The 16737-nt window shown below is 46.9% G+C and overlaps 1 protein-coding gene across 16 annotated transcripts in view; it reads right to left on the reverse strand.

Moving 5' to 3' along the window:
* Window positions 1-16737, reverse strand: part of DGKG (diacylglycerol kinase gamma) — a 214029-nt gene that overhangs the window by 38776 nt on the left and 158516 nt on the right. For 11 of the 16 annotated variants that reach the window (XR_012430965.1, XR_010585063.2, XM_005546608.5 and 8 more), the window contains one exon: window positions 2523-2700. Coding sequence is in view for 14 of the 16 variants with exons in the window: in XM_005546608.5 (XP_005546665.2) it covers window positions 2523-2700 (178 nt within the window). In the remaining 2 variants the exon portion in view is untranslated. Of the gene's footprint in view, window positions 1-2522; window positions 2701-3702; window positions 4998-7833; window positions 7959-16737 lie in introns of those variants that run through there. The other 5 variants (XM_074031630.1, XM_065540338.2, XM_074031633.1 and 2 more) reach the window with 3 other exon arrangements.

Raw genomic sequence — 16737 nt, forward strand, 5'->3', positions numbered from 1 at the left:
TTCCTCCACCCTCCGTTAGCACCCATAACTTCCCCTGTCAAGAGAGGAAGAAGGAACACATTATTCAGCTTTACACATGGAAAAGTTTACTGTGTGAAATAAAGGAGACTTTAGAGGTCAACAGAAGCTGGGCACGGTAGGTCACACCTGTAATCCCAGCACTTTGGGAGGCTGAGGCGGGTGGATCACCTGAGGGCAGGAGTTTGAGATCAGCCTCGTCAACATGGAGAAACCCCATCTCTATTACAAATAGAGAAAAAGTATCCGGGCATGATGGTGCACACCTGTAATCCCAGCTACTCAGGAGGCTGAGGCATGAGAATTGCTTGAACCTGGAAGGAGGAGGTTACAGTGAGCCATCATGTGCCACCGCACTCTAGCCTGGGTGACCGAGTGAGACTCTGTCTCAAAAAAAAAAAAAAAAAAAAAAGAGGTCAACAATTCCTGAATCCTCTCTTAAAGGACAGAGGTGTGGAGATGATGTTTCCTGATGACCTGGCCTGGAATATAACAATCTGATTGTCAAATAGATGGGTGTGAAACAAGAGAATAACCTCCCCAACCCCTGCATTGATGTCAGGGGAGTTTTGTTTTCTTCTAGTGGTAGGATCACATCCCACCTTAGTACTAACAGCCAGGGACATCAAAGCACACAGACACAGAGCCATGGAATGCCAGGCACGGGAAAGACTGCGGGCATTTGCCTGTAGCAATGGTGCTCCAACCTGGCAGCCCATCAGAGTCATCTGGGGAGCTCATCAAAATTGAGATTCCCAGGAACCAGCCCAGAGATTGATTAGGTAAATCTGGGCTGGGGTACACAAATCTTCATTTTCAACAAGCAGCTGGTTTAAGAACCAAGGATCTGGTTCAACCCCATCCATCCACCTATCAAAACTTTGATACAAGATACTGCTTTTACAGTAAAGAAAACTGAGGTGCCAAAAATAGGTTAGTAGCAGGACTTGGACTAGAATTTGGTCCTCTTCCTGCTGGTATGGTGTCTCTGCCAGTGCTCTTACACCTGCCTTTCTCTTCCATCCCACATGTCCATTAAGGACCTGTGAGGACCCGTGAGCCCACAGGGGAATCAGCTGCCAGGAGCTTTGATTGAATCTCTCCATTTAGATCACTGGTGGAGAATGGCTACTTTTGAGGCTGGGGTAGAGGTGGTTTTAAGGACATTCTCAGAAAGCTGTGTTCTGTATTCTGGTGAGTTAAAAGTGGAAGGCCCAGCTGGTGGCCTCTAAAGCATACTACCCAGTTGTTCCAGACAGAAAGAATAGTTGGTTCATGGGAGCAGCCTGCTGTGTTAGAGGAACCAGAGTGGCGGAGGCAGAGTGAGCAATGGAGAGAGTGGCAGAAGAGGAGGTCTGGGAGGTAATGGGAAGCCAAAACATACGGGACCCTCTAGGCCACGTGATCTTTGGCTTTTTCTCCAAGCCACTGCAGAATTTTGAGAAGAGGAGTGTCATAACCTGACTGCTCTGATGTGGTGGTGAGAACAGGTTACCTACGGCAGTGGGATAGAAGCAAGGAACCCAGTGAGGAAGCTTTGCAGTAATTCAGGGGACAGAGGTTGGCGGCTCAGATCAAGATGGCAGGAATACAGGTGGTGAGACATGGTTGAATCCTGGATGTTTTTAAAAAGTAGAGTTAATGGATTTTCTGATGGACTGGCTATGAGATGTGAGATAAAAAGGGGAGTCAAGGATGATGCCAAGCATTTGGCTCTAGTGATGGGAAGGCTGGAGTTACCAACTGAGAGGAAGAAGACTGTGGGTGGAGAAGGTTTGGGGGAGAGACAGCAGAGCTCTGCATTGGACATACCAAGTTTGAGGTGTCTGCTAAACACACAAGGGAAGTACGGCACAGGCTGCTGGACACAGGAGCCTGGAGCTCAGGGAAAACTCGAGACAGGCTGGAGGCATCATTGAGTATACACATGGTATTTAAATAAAGTCTTATGACTGGATGAGGTGATCAAGGGATTAAGCACAGGCAGTGAAGAGAAGAGGGTCAAGGACCCTGCCTGGGGACCCTCCAGTATCAAGAGGTCAGAGAGAAATGAGACCGAGAAGGAGTGAGGGAGGAGAAGGGAGGGAGGAGGAAAACCATGAGCAAGTCAAGTCCTAGAAGCCAAGTGGACCAAGCGTTTCCAGGAAGAGGGAGTGATCAGCTGGGTCACATGCCACTGACAGCTGTGGCAAGATGAGGGTTAGGAACTGACGATTGGATTTAGCTATTGGAGAACTGGTAACCTTGACAGAGGTAGCAGTTGACTCTGAACCTCATGGAGCCCCACAGTTTGACAACTGACTGTCATTGAAGACACCCTTATTGTGAATTTTTGTCTTCTGGATTAAGTTGTAAACTTTGCAACATCGGATGACGAGTAAGCACATGCGCAGAGCACAGAGTCCTTGCTGGGCTGTGGGGCCTTATGAAGCCCGTTGACACCCACCTGAGGGCTCCTACCACTGGGCATTGACCTGAAGCAATTATCCTCATTCCTGGCTTACCTTGAATGCAGAATTTCAGTTCTTTGGGGTCAGTGACACCCTTCCTGCTTTCCCGGATCACGGCCCGGTTCTTCTTGTTTTCTCCCCAGAGATTGGTGCCTCCGTACATGCTGGGAATGTTGAGAATGGCAATGCCTTCCAGGAAGATGTTGCTCAGGTCCACCCCAACCCCATCACACTGGAGGACAGAGAGAAAAGGCCATCTGTTAGTGTCCTCAGCGTGTCACAACCCAAGGTGCTCTGTGTGTGTGTGTGTGTGTGTGTGTGTGTGTGGTGGGTACTCTCTTAAAGGATGTGAGAGGTCCTCAGCCACCACCCTGCCACTGTAAGAGGAGAAGTCATGGGCAAAGTCGCTCAGACTTAATGCTTTGACCACTGTGGTGAGACGAGAGATCCAGTCCTGGTCAGCTCTGGGGAAGACAGCACAAGGCTCCAGGGGTCATCTTTAGGTCTAGAAGTGCTTTAGGGCTGCTTCTCAAGTCAATTGTCAAACTGTTCTCCAGTCTAATCTCATTATCATCAATCTTGCCCCTTCCTAACCATTAGAAGATTTAGTGGAACTGAATTCAGAACCTAACAAATGACAGAATTTTTTTTTTTTTTTTTTTAGATGGAGTCTCGCTCTGTCGCCCTGGCTGGAGTGCAGTGACACAATCTCGGCTCACTGGAACCTCCACCTTCTGGTTTCAAGTGATTCTCCTGCCTCAGCCTCCCAAGTAGCTGTGATTACAGGCACCCACCACCACGCCTGGCTAGTTTTTGTATTTTTAGTAGAGACGGGGTTTCACTATGTTGGCCAGGCTGGTCTCAAACTCCTGACCTCATGATCTGCCTGCCTCGGCCTACCAAAGTGCTGGGGTTACAGGAGTGAGCCACCACGCCTGGTCAGAAACTTTTTGTTTTACCCCCTCCTATTTTATCTCTCTGTGAGAAGCACAAGACTTTAAGCTTTGGAAGGCTTTCAGAATCTGCCTGTCTCCTGTATCTGTATCATAAGTGCAATTTTGGCATACGTGTTTGCTGAAGGAGCAGAGTTTCTTTATCCAATCTCCACAACTTGCAATCCCCACCAGGTATGAAAAGTCAGAAGGCTTGAATTTTCATCTCGCATGTCTATAAAGTCAGCCCACTTTGGCATCGTGCTTACCAACACAGCAAGAAATATCAGCTCTGATCCTTGTTCCTCAGAATAGTAGGTAGTTTATTTCACTTACAGAAGCAAACACTGGACCCAGAGAGTTGAGCTAAGTTATCCAAGATTGCACAGCTAATAAATAACAGAGCAGGGGTTCAAAGTTGGGGGCTTTGACTACAAAGTACATGGTCTTTATCTTGTTTATTGTGAGAAAGAAAAAATCAAATGCATACAATAAAAACCCACTATCTCTGAGGTTACGTACAAACCCAAACTTCCAGAGACTTATCAACAGAGGAGGACTAGAAAGGTATTGTTGCCATCAGAGGAGGACTCGAAGGCTTGTTGCCATTCATAGTGACTCATCTCCTGATTTCTTTGCAGGTCTTACATTATGTTATCTTGTTTCCCCAACTACAAGATGGAATACACTGAGCATCTCTGGTAACTGGGAACTCATTTTTTCACTGAGAAGTTCTGATAATTTGAGAGGTCTCTTTATGTTGATCTGGATTCTCTCTCACTCTTGTTTCCACCGGTTGGTCCTGTTCTCTCTTCTGAACTCATACAGACCGACCCTCCTTCCTCCTCCATGGGCCACCCCCAAGACAGATGATGATGATGATGATGACGACGATGATGATGATCACCATCGTGCACATGTATTAAGCACTGCCATCTACCACACACAATTTTATACACATCTCATTGATTATCTTCGTAATAATCCTATAAGTTAGTTACTATGACTATCCTCTTTCTACACTGGAGAAACTGAGGCACAGAGGAGGTTAAATAACTTGCCCAAAGTTCACAACTTACAAGTGGAAGTACACGGATTTAAGGGCAGGCACTCAGAGCCCAAGTCTTTTATTTCTCCTCCCTCTCACACTACCAGGTTGTGCCACCTCTGGACTGTCAACTCTCTTCATCTTCTCCCATGGGACTTGGTTTTCAGATCTTTTCCCATCCTGGCTGCCCTGTTTTGCACACACTGTAGTTTGTTACCCTGCTATTTGGCAAGGTCCCTAGCATTGAAAACAACACCAATGATGGGATTTGATGGGGGCAGGTGGCTACCACACCAGTACTTCTTGTGGCTGAAATTGTATGATACTATCCTGCCCCAGAAATGAGATGACGTGCAAAGCTCATGTAAGAGTTCAGCACGTTATCCATTATCCTTATCCTTATCCTTATTATTCAATATGATCAAGGTTGCACTGGCCCTTTTGTTAGCGACTAGATGACAACATCACTTCAGCTTAAATGGTGGTCATCTTTGTTGCCCAGACCATCTCATGATCCTATTTTTCATCCAATTCTTTGCCATTCTGAACCTGTGTAGATTTAAAAAAATAACATAGACATAAAACTTTACATTTATGTTAATTAATTGCATCTGGCTTTCAGCCCAAATTTCCTCTAGTCTACCCAGTTTACTTCCAATCTTCATTCTGTGACCTTCTGTCATAGCGTTCCCATCATTTGGGGATTAAGTCATTAATATGTGTGCATAAAAGGAAAAAATAGTGATCGAGCCCTCTCCTTGGTCAGTTTAACACCAAACATTATGCGTTAACATCCCTAGGGGTATGGATGCCCTATCGGAGCTGCATCTTCTGGACTGGACTGTCACCCAGCTACTTTTTATTATAAGACAGACTGATGGAATTCAGAGATGAGAGGCACATAAGGGAAGGTGCCTCTCATCTTTCATAAAAATAGCCCCAGTGAGGTTAAGAAACTTCCCTGTGGTCATCTAACTTATTAATGGTAGAACTAGATACGTATCCAGGTCTCCAGACCTCAATCCTGTGTTCTTTCCACGAAAACATAAAACACTGTGCCGAGATCAAACAGCGTTTCCTAAATGACCACCCTGCAACCTCTATCAGAAAAGGAATAAGAGAACTCAATTAAGTCACCAATATCTCTGTGCAAAGCCTAAATACTTGGTTAATAATCTACTCTAGAATCTTGCCAGGGATCAGAATAAAGTGTATCAGTCTGTGGTTTCCAGAATGTACCCTATTCTTATTTTTTGAACACTGAAGCCATATTTGTCTGCCTCTTATTGGCTAGAACCTACTCTGTTTTCTGGATTTGTCAAAGCGGCCCCTGAATGATATCTACAGGCTTGTCTGGCAACTTGGATTCAAATGTGTGTGTGTTTTTCAAAGCCAGTTAGTTCTCCGCTGATCTACCTTGGGCTCTAGTATCCACCTTTGGCATCTCTTCTTCCACTTTTAGTTTAAGGCCACTCTCTTTGGAAAAGATGAAAACTCTTCCAGAATGGCAAAGTCCTGTTGAGCTATGCTTTCTATGTTCTTTTTTGCTTCAAATGTTGTCTAGCATTCAGCTTGGCCTTCAGTTAGCCTGAAGCCAGGCTCATAGCTCTGAGTTGCTTTTGTGTATTCCTACCTGGTTGCATGCCCAGGCTCTGCCTTTGTGTGTATTCGCACAGTTCCCTGAAAGCATGGGCTCAACCAGCTCTCTCTTGTTGCTGTCACATTGATTGAAAAACAAAAACCAACTCCTTTTTCTTTTCTTTTCAATGTGATTCATGACTTCTTAGAAACTTATTTTGGAATGTCTTCTACCCTCCTATCCTTCATACACATATTCCTAATTAGGGATTTAGGCTGGAGTCCCATTGGATCACACTTTCTTTTTTTTTTTTTCAGACAGAGTTCTGCTCTTGTTGCCCAGGCTGGAGTGTGGTAGCGTGATCTTGGCTCACTGCAACCTCCACCTCCTGGGTTCAAGTGATTTTCCTGCCTTGGCCTTCTGAAGTAGCTGGGATTACAGGCACCTGCCACCATGCCCAGCTAATTTTTTTTCTATTTTTAGTTGAGACGGGGTTTCACCATATTGGCCAGCCTGGTCTTGAACTCCTGACCTCAGGTGATCCACCTGCCTCGGCCTCCCGACATATTGGGATTACAGGCGTGAGCCACCGCGCCTGGCCCACACTTTCTTTTATTCTTGTCACCCTCTAGATGAAGCGGCCACTTTCCCCGTCTTGGTTGTAGTTGCTTCTACATCATCTCAATTTATTCATTGTTGGTCAAAACATCCCTTTCCCTTCTAAGCAGTAATAATAATAATATTAGCAACTCATGCTAGTTGAGAGCTTCCTAGGGCACTGTGCTGGGATTCACCCACAGCATCTCTTGGGATCTTTACATGAACATGATGAGGGAGGCAGCATTGCTACCCCCAACTGACAGAGCCTCTTAGGGGTTAAGATGCTTGCTCAAGGCTCCATAGCTTCCCACTCTACAAGATGGCAGAGCCAGGATGCAAACCCAGGAAGGCAGATGCCAGATCCTACGCTGGAGATGAGTCAGTGAGGCAAATCGGGATTTTTGCTGATGCTAGGCTTATAGCAAAATTAAACTTCCAGCTGTTTGAATAATTGAGATCTCCCACTACTGCTCTATCTTATTGAGTGCTTAGAGCAATGCCTGGCACATCAATGTTGGATATTAATATTATTATATCTTGCCTCCACACCAGGTTCGTTTTTCAAAAAAGTACATCACCAGTACCGTCCTTGACAAACAGTATTCCACAAAGTCACCTTTCTTCTGTACTACAGTTTTTTTTTTTTTTTTTTTTTGAGACAGAGTCTCGCTCTGTCACCCAGGCTGGAGTGCAATGGCCGGATCTCAGCTCACTGCAAGCTCCGCCTCCCGGGTTCACGCCATTCTCCTGCCTCAGCCTCCCGAGTAGCTGGGACTACAGGCGCCTGCCACCTCGCCCGGCTAAGTTTTTGTATTTTTAGTAGAGACGGGGTTTCACTGTGTTACCCAGGATGGTCTCGATCTCCTGACCTCGTGATCCGCCCGTCTCGGCCTCCCAAAGTGCTGGGATTACAGGCTTGAGCCACCGCGCCCGGCCTGTACTACAGTTTTAAGTGCACTCTGTCCCTTCATCTCTATCCATAGCCAGCTAAGTGTGTTTGCTATTACCTTGGTAAACGTTTACCGCTTCCTGGAAGAGCAGACAATCCTCACCCTGCTTTCTAGGTTGTCCCCTTCCCTATTACCGCAGTGGGTCCCATGTAGATAGGGCAAGTAGAGGAGGTGGGAGAAGCCTGGGGTCTGCCGGACGCTGATGTCCTCTCCTCTTGGAATGCACCTACTTGGAAAGTGAAAGCCAATATAGTGTCTTGGAAAGAATGTGCTTGCCTGGGCTTGGAGGCAGAGAGACATGGGTTTAAATCTTGGCTCTGTCACTTGCCAGCGGTGTGATTCCAGGTTGTTTCCTTACCCCTCTGAGGTTTAACTCGTCATCTGTAAAATGGAGGATGGGGGAATAACATCTGCTTTAAGAGGCTGAATGGTGTCTGGAAAGCAGTCGCACTCTGTAACTGTCTGCATTATTATTACAGGTTCCCCAACCTCTGTGCCAAGAGGAATTTATCTTCCTGAATTCACTCCCCACACCTGAGGCTTTGCTGGAAGGATCTTGATGGTCTCTTGGCCCGACCCAGGCTGGTAAGAGCTTTGGCAAGCGCACGCCTGCGTGCCCATTCTCCAGAGTTCCTGGCCTCGCGATCGTGCCCTGATTTCCTTCAGAACCCCAGGCCCGCTCTGGAAGTGGAAGCTAGCCGTGCTGTCTGGGAAAGTGGAGCCGAGCAAGGGACGCTGTCGGCCTAAATGGAACGCCGGCCCCGGGGACAGCTCCCCGGCGGGTTCCGGAGCTAAATCCTCCAACTGTTCCATGACGTCATCGGGCCCCCTCCCCCTGCTCCGGCCCGAGCGGCCCCGGCGTGGCGCGAAGTAGGGTGGCGGTCCTCGCGCACCGTGGGCCATCCCTAACCCAGGACCTGGCTAGCAGGCTGCCCTCCGAGCCCAGGCTGCGCTGGGCGGAACCGCGGATTTATAGCCCGGAATGGCGCTGAAACAGCTCCTGGCCAGAGCAGAGAACGTGCGCACGCTTGAAATCGTGCTCCCTGGTGCGCTGGCGGCCAGGTGCCCGACGTCGGGCTTGGAAGCAGGGCCGGAGTCCGTCTGAACCCAGGCCCGGGAGACCAGCGGCTGCCGGTCACGTTCGACTGTGTCCCCCTTGGGAGGACAATCCCCCCAGTTCTGGTTTCTTCCTGAGCCACGGGTGATTGGTTGGTTTGGTGGAAGGCCAGTGCACAGGTAACAGAGACTGGGTGAGGAGGCAGAGCGCATTTATGTGCAAATGAAACTCACGGGGAACCCGTATTCCTCTCCGCCTCCCAGCCCTTGACGTCTCGATCCCTACAGTCACAGAATTCTAGGCAGAGGCAGCCGACTTCTCCGCCCTCACCGACAGGGACCTGGAGCACCGAAGCTTCCCAACCGGTGCCGGCGTTTCCGCGCACTCCTGCTGTCCTGCGCCGCGACCTCAAAAGGGCGGCGGGTGGGGGCCCCTCCACTCCAGCCCCGTCGATCCTATTTCGGAAGGGCCTCAGGGAAGGAGATTCCACAATTTATTTGATGACCTGTTTCAGTTTTAGCAACTAGGAAATTCCCCCTTCTTCTAACCTCGATTCACCGTGCCACAGATTTGGTTTGGAGGCAGATGGTTCTGTTTATAGGCCTGCCACTCGGCTTTGTCTGCTCTCAGGAATGACCTCCGCCAGGCCAGATCGGAGGTGGAAGCCAGGACTCGGTAGCTCCGGAGGCATATGTCCCCTTCCTGCTGGAAATTTTCTCTTTCTTGGATGCCCTGCCACTGAGTTATTGTCCCTCCCATCTTCCACGACTCCTTCTTGGTCTTTCAAAAAAAAAAAAAAAAAAAAAAAAAAGCCGGGCACTGTGGCTCACGCCTGTAATCGCAGCACTTTGGGAGGTGGTTGGATTACCTGAGGTCAGGAGTTCAAGACCAGTCTGGCCAACATGGCGAAACCCCCGTCTCTACTAAAGATACAAAAAATTAGCCGGGTGTGATGGGGGGCGTCTGTAATCTCAGCTAGTCTGGAGGCTGAGGCAGGAGAATCGCTTGAACCCAGGAGGTGGAGGTTGCAGTGAGCTGAGATGGCATCACCGCACTCCAGCCTAGGGGACAGAGCGAGACTCCATATAAAAACAACAACAACAACAACAACAACAAATTATGGTTATTTTCAAACATACAGGGAAAGTATAGAGAATAATAAACCCCTGTGTACCCCAAAACCCAGTTTGGGTAATTAGCACCTCTAGCAACTGGCAGCTAATCTTGTTTTAACTCTACCCCAGTTCACTTTATCACCTCCAGATCAAACTAGTTTTTAGCAAATTCTTGAGATTCTATCATTTTATCCATAAATACTTGACTATGTGTCTTTAATAACTTAAAGAAAATTACAATACTATTGTTACTCTTTAAAAAATTCTTTAAAAAGGATCCAGTAGTTGTTCAAATTTCCTTGATAGTATCATTTTTTAAAAAAATTGTTAGCTTGCCTGAAAAGTCTTCACATTGCATTTGTTGATATATATCTGTGAGGTCTCTTTGGATCTATAGACTCCTGTTCTTTTTTATCCTTGTCTTTTGTTTATTGAAGAAATGGGTCATTTGTACTTAGAGTAGTGCTTCTCAAACTTTAATGTGCATGCAGATCACTCCAGGGTCTTATTAAAATGCAGATTCTGATTCGGGAGGTCTGGGTGAGGCCCGAGACTGCATTTCTGACCCCCTCCTTGGTGATGCTGACGCTGCAGGTCAGTGGACCACACTTTGAGTAGTAAGGCTGTAGTGCTGTGCAGATTCTGGATTTTGCCAACTGCATCTCTGGGGTATCTTTGAAACATAGTCTATCCCTTGTATTTTCACTAAATTGGTATTTTTAGATCTAGAGGCTTGACTAGATTTAGGGTTAGCTTTTTGGCAAGATTACTTCATTAGTGCGGCTGTATATTTCCTATTGCATCTCATTAGCAAGCACATAATTTGGTTGTCTCTTTTTTGTGATTTTTAAACTGATCAGTGGATTCAGGTGTTGTCAGCCTGCACCTTCTATTATACAGTTCTTGTCTAGACCGATTACTGTAGTCCCCTAATGGTAGGATACCCTTGAGGATACCCTAGCACCCTCCCTGTACTTTTCATCCAAATCTCTACAGATGCTATTTTCTCCATAAATTATTTCCTGTATAGTCTTTTAAAAGGATCTTTCTCTCTTTTTCTTTTCTTTTCCTTTTTTTTTTTTTTTAAGACTGAGTCTCACTCTGTTGTCCAGGCTAGAGTGCAGTGGTACGATCTCGGCTCACTGTAACCTCCACCTCCCAAGTTCAAGTGATTCTTCTGCCTCAGCCTCCCAAGTGGCTAGGACTAGAGGCACCCATCACCACACCCAGATAATTTTTTTGTATTTTTAGTAGAGACAGGGTTTCATCCTGTTGGTCAGGCTGGTTTCGAACTCCTGACCACGGGTGATCCACCCGCCTTGGCCTCCCAAAGTGTTGGGATTACAGGTGTGAGCCACCGCACCTAGCCTCTCTTTTTCTCCTCTGCATCTGTACTCTCATGGAATCAAAGACCTGAAGGGCTTGAAAAGTCACCCAGTCCAAATACTTCACTTTATATATGAGAAAACTGAGGCTAAAGACGTTTAGGGAATGGCCCAGTGTTACTTAGCTAATTAGAGTGAGCTGATCCAGAATTAGACCTGTGATTGCTTGGACTGACAACCAAGAAGCCATGAGTGACTTTATAAAGAGGAATTTTGGCTATTGGATGAGGGCTGAAGCATGGAGTCTTAGAATGGGAAAGCAAAATGGGACATTAGAGACCATTCCTAATTACCAAAATGAGAACAGTGAGGCCTAAAGTTGTAAGTTGACCTTCCCAGATGACACAGCTCTCTCCTGGGAGAGATAAGGGCTTAACCAGGGACTCTGGGATGAGTCAGGTGGTGGTAGTGAGGGAACAGAGTCAGAGTCTGTGTGGTTTGGTGGCACACGGGCTGGAGAGGGAAGATGGGATCTAAAAGGATAAGGTGATTGAGGAAAAGGTTTTTTTGTGGATGTTTGAGGCAGAGAAGATACTCAATACATCTTGTTGGATGAATGAATGAGAAGAGGAAGTTGGGATGCCTAGGATGGGAAGTAGATGGAGTGGAAGAGAAGATGCTGAACAGAGTGCTGGGACATTGATCTGGGGATGATACCAGAGTCCTTCCTTTCTCAGTGAGTGAGAGAGTTGGCCAGGGGGTAATTCTTTTGAAGATGGAAGTAGTAAATGCTGGGCCACGTCCAGGGAAAATAGTACTTCAGTTATAGTCAGAAGGAAGAGAGAGGGCTGAGGAAGAGGTGGGCAGTATTCTGACACACTTGAATAGGGGTTCTGGTGGGCTGAGAGGGGCATGGGCAGGAGGTGATGGTGGCCTCCCTTGATGCCTGGGCTCCATATCAGAGCCCTAGATACACTAAAAGGCAGAGGGTAGCTGACCTAGACCTGAGTGAAATCCCCCACCACCCCACACAGTGCCTCTTTTTTAAGGGAACAGGACACTGGCAGGCAATAGGGAAAGAGAAAGCACCAATAAGCCACCCTGTGCGCCTGTGCAGCCCCCGGGGGTCCTGTGGGACCTAGGTAAGAACAAGGCAATGGTGCTCATTTACAGCGAGAGCATTTCTGCTACCACAGGAGGGGAGCAGGCTCTCTCTGTGAATTAGCTTGGCAGGTTGGAATGTAAGTCAGACTATGAGGAAGGCTGGATGCCATAGGGTCTCCTTTGGTTTGGACACAGGAGAGTAGCTGAGGGAGAGGGTTAGCTGACTCTTAGTAAATGTCAGTTGTAGTAGCCTGAATTCTGCATAGAGGCCACAAAGTTGGGGACTACTTACCTTTTTTTCTGCTGTACACACTGCCTAAATTGTCCATCAGCTCTTTTATGCCTGTTAAAAAACCTTTGCAGCTCAAAAGCCTTCTCCCTATGAGGTTCTCCCCAATGCTCTTGCTAGAAATGAATCTTCTTTTTCTCTGAATTTTCACTGCCTTGTTTTCTCCTCTTATATGGATGTATATTCTGCCATGCATTTTGCATATTATTCCGTCCCCAAAAGACTTCAAACTCATGGAAGGTGGGGACCATATCTGACAGCTCTGTGTTCTTCATAGTACCTGGCATGTCTTACCCATATCAGGTGTCCAATGTAACCATTTGTGAGTTGAAAGAAATAATGTGTGCAAAAATCCTAAAATGGAAACCCAGGTGTTCTTTGAAGAAACGTGATACAGTTTCTTTGCTTCCAGATGAGTTCCCCCAACCTCTCAGGATGAATATAGTGAACAAAAAAAGTGGACCAAATTTCCAGGATAGGGAGAGACATGGAGGGTTAATCCAAGTCTCCATCAAGTAGTCCTCTGATCATAGCTGAAGGAAATCCATACCTGAACACTTGAATAGGCAACAAGAGTAGGGCACATGAGGCATGTTTTATATGAGAGAGACATTAACAGGCAGAAGAAAGGAGTACTCACTGATCCATCAAGAATGATAAGAACCTACTTATTCTGTGCTAGACTCTAGGGATGGAGCAGAAATGGGACACAGTCCCTGTCCTCAAGGTACTTCCAGTGGGTCAATACTAGAGGCAATGGTGTGCTGCTAAATGCTTAACAGCAGACTCCCCTGGAGGAAAAAAAAGCCTTTGTTATTGTGTTCCATGGTGGTGTAAATATTCCTACTATGGCCAAGTTCAAGTGACCATGATGACATCACCGAAAGGCAAGTTGGGAAGAGATACACCAGCAAGCAAGCTTGCTCTAGCACACCACTGGCTGGAGGCAACGGGGAGGAAAAGGAAGTAGTTATCTGCATGTCTGCAGGGCCTATGGCCATACTAGAGAAATGTACTGGGAGTGAAAGAAAAACAGGGCAAACAACAATATCTGTTTTCCCTAGAGAAAAACTAGAGAGAATGTTTTTATTGTCAATAATCTTATGTGGCTCAGAAGGGAAGAAAAGGTGATGTATTGAGTGGCGCTGATGAGTGGTGACAACATTATTGGAAAGACGGTCCAGTATTTTTTTTTTTTTAAGACAGAGTTTTGCTCTTGTCACCCAGGCTGGAGTGCAATGGCGCAATCTCAGCTCAGTGCAACCTCTGCCTCCTGGGTTCAAGGTATTCTCCTGCCTCAGCCTCCCGAGTAGCTGGGACTACAGGCACATGCCACCATGCCCAGCTAATTTTTGTATTTTTTTTAAGTAGAGACAGAGTTTCATCATGTTCGCCAGGATGATCTCAATCTCTTGACCTTGTGATCCACCCGCCTCAGCCTCTCAAAGTGCTGGGATTATAGGCGTGAGCCACCTCACCCGGCTTTTAAGACAATCCAGTATTATCCACATACACAAACTGGCCTGGTCTGTAGCAACTCTAACAGAACAGTGGCTTCTTCTGCATTCAGAGGTGCTGGTTTATATCATTTTAGGAGCTGATGTCTATTGTGGGCAGTTAGATAATGATATTAATCCACACATATGTTATATATTATTAATATATATCATTTATTAAGTAACTATTATGAACCAGCACTTTATATATTTTATGTCTAATCTTCACAACCCTACAATGTCAGTATTTGTATTCCTCCTTTTTTTTTTGAGACAGAGTCTTGCTCTGTAGCATAGGCTGGAGTACAGTAGCATGATCTCACCTCACCACAACCTCCACCTCCTGGGTTCAAGTGATTCTCCTGCCTCAGCCTCCTGAGTAGCTGTGATTACAGGTGTACACCACCACATCTGGCTAATTTTTGTATTCTTAGTAGGGATGGGGTTTCACCATTTTGGCCAGGCTGGTCTTGAACTCCCGACCTCAGGCGATCTGCCTGCCTCACCCTCCCACAGTGCTGGAATTATAGGCGTGAGCCACTGCGCCTGGCCTTGTATTCCCATTTTTACAGATGAGGAAACATTGACTCAGTGACACTAAGGAAGGAATGTCTTTCTAAATTTGTCAAGGCTCATGATAGTCCTCATGAACCTGCAGGTTTCCTGCATGAGATGCAAGTGATGAGATCAAGCAGTCAGCCCAACTTACAGAGTGCACGCACCCGATGCCTCTTACTCTTGTGCTTTGTTACCTATGAGATCACATTTAGAGTATCATAGAACAGGAATTTGATTTTTCATTTTAAGGCGGACCCTGAAAAAAATGGAGTATATCAAGAGAAGAGTGGTCCAGGATATTTATGGGTCCGTAAATCAAGTCATCTAAGGAACTGAGGCTGTTTAGCTCAGTGAAGATGAAGAGGAGACACCATGAAGATACATCTCCAGCCCTATGAAAGGCAGTCACGTGGAGGAGTGCAGAGGATGCTGTGTGTGCCCCTGGAGGGTGAAAATGGGCCCAGTGGATGGTGAATTCAGTCATGTACTCCGTAAACACTTATTGTGCGCCTATTTTGCTCCAAGTATTGTGCTAAGTGCTGTCTAGGGAAGAAGATGATAAGGAATGGGACACACAATCCTTGTTCAACATCAGGAAGAACTTTCTGAAAATCAGAGCTGTCCAGTAGCGCAGCAGGCTTCTTGAAAATTAGTGAGCTTCCTATCTTTGGAGTATTCAGGAGGAGGCTGGGTGCCCACTTATCAGAATGTGCTAGGATGGGTCTTTTGTGGAGTGGTAAGTGGAACTAAATCCCCTTCCAGTTCCAAAATTCCATATCCACGTTCAGCTTTGTTTTGGCAGACTAGTGTGCGCCGTGCTGAAAGAGTGCCATCCTGACCCCCACTTCCACCCAGCCTTGTCCGCCCTGCTGTGTGCTGGGAGTTCTCTGACAGCGAGCCGAGGTGGGCCAGTTAGACTGGAAAGTGGCTGCATCTGTGACAGGGATGATGGAGTTCTGGCGGGTTTGTGTGGGCTCAAGGAATGTGGCATTGAAGCCATGTACACACAACCTGCTTAAGAACATCCCATGGGCAGAAAATGTTTTCTTCCTCTTTAGCCCTCCTCTGTTGCCGTGCCAGGCGGGCACAATGGTGCCTTTGAGAGGGGCAGCTGGAAGGGGGTGTTGGCAGGCAGACTGGAAGTAGAATATTGCAGCTGGGGGTGGGGGTGCCCAAATCCATTTCCAGGAGTGAGCCGGCACTGGGTGCCAGTTTCCAAAACAAAACTGCTGTTTCTCAGAGTTCACAGTGGTGGGTTGCTTCAGAGCTGGACAGAAGGCAAAGCTGTTTCCTATCCGCTGCTCCACCCTCCCCAAGTGGTTTTTTTTTTTTTTTTTTAACTGGTGTGTTAAGGGATTCTTGCTCTGGATGTAGATTAATAGGCTTTGCTGTCTGTCTGGGAAGCTAAGGCCAACCTGGAGTGGATGGGGCTTTTTGAGGGAGCCACAAGAGAGGGCTCAGAATGGAGATCCTTTCTGCCCTGCAGGGTGATTTCCACCCTACAGCCACCCGGCACCCTCACTGCCACATGGGCTCTGCCCACTCACTGTCTTAACTCTGTTGGGTGGGAAAGAGGTGGGAGAATGTTGGCATTTCCTGTCCTGGTTCACACTTGTCCCGGACCCTCTGCTACTATCAAAGATACCACCAATAGCTTCCTAGAGATGGGCATGGGAGGCCTTCTCACTCACCGTGCAGTTAGGAGAAGGCCTGAGTGCCCGCCATCTTCCCCTTTGTGTTACAAATGCAGCAAGGTGGGCCCCTTTTCCTGGTAGCTTCCAAGAAAAAGGCGTGACTTGAGGCTGGTCAAGTGATCATTTCTAATGTTCACACCAATTGTGGAATTTCCTATACTTGGTTCAATTTTACAATCAACAAATAACTATTGAGGAATTAGTTCATTTTAGGCATTGTGCTAAGTCCAGGGGTATAGAATGAATAAGATAAAGTCCTTGCTTCAGAAAGCTGACTGCCTGATAGATATGCCAAGTCCTGAATGGGAGCCCCTTTATCAACAAAATGGACCCATGACTTTTCTAAAAGCAGGAGGGTAATGCAGAGGTCATCTCCTACTGCAGGTCCTGGGGCATTGTGAAGGGCATATGGGCTGGGGATCACAGATTGAGGCTTGAAACTCATCTGATCTTGGGAATACTTACTTATTTTGTGAGATGCAGTTTCCTTGGGTAAATAATGGGAATAATACACAACCATGC

The sequence above is a fragment of the Macaca fascicularis genome, chromosome 2 (assembly GCF_037993035.2).
Source record: "Macaca fascicularis isolate 582-1 chromosome 2, T2T-MFA8v1.1".
In the NCBI taxonomy this organism is placed as follows: Eukaryota; Metazoa; Chordata; class Mammalia; order Primates; family Cercopithecidae; genus Macaca; species Macaca fascicularis.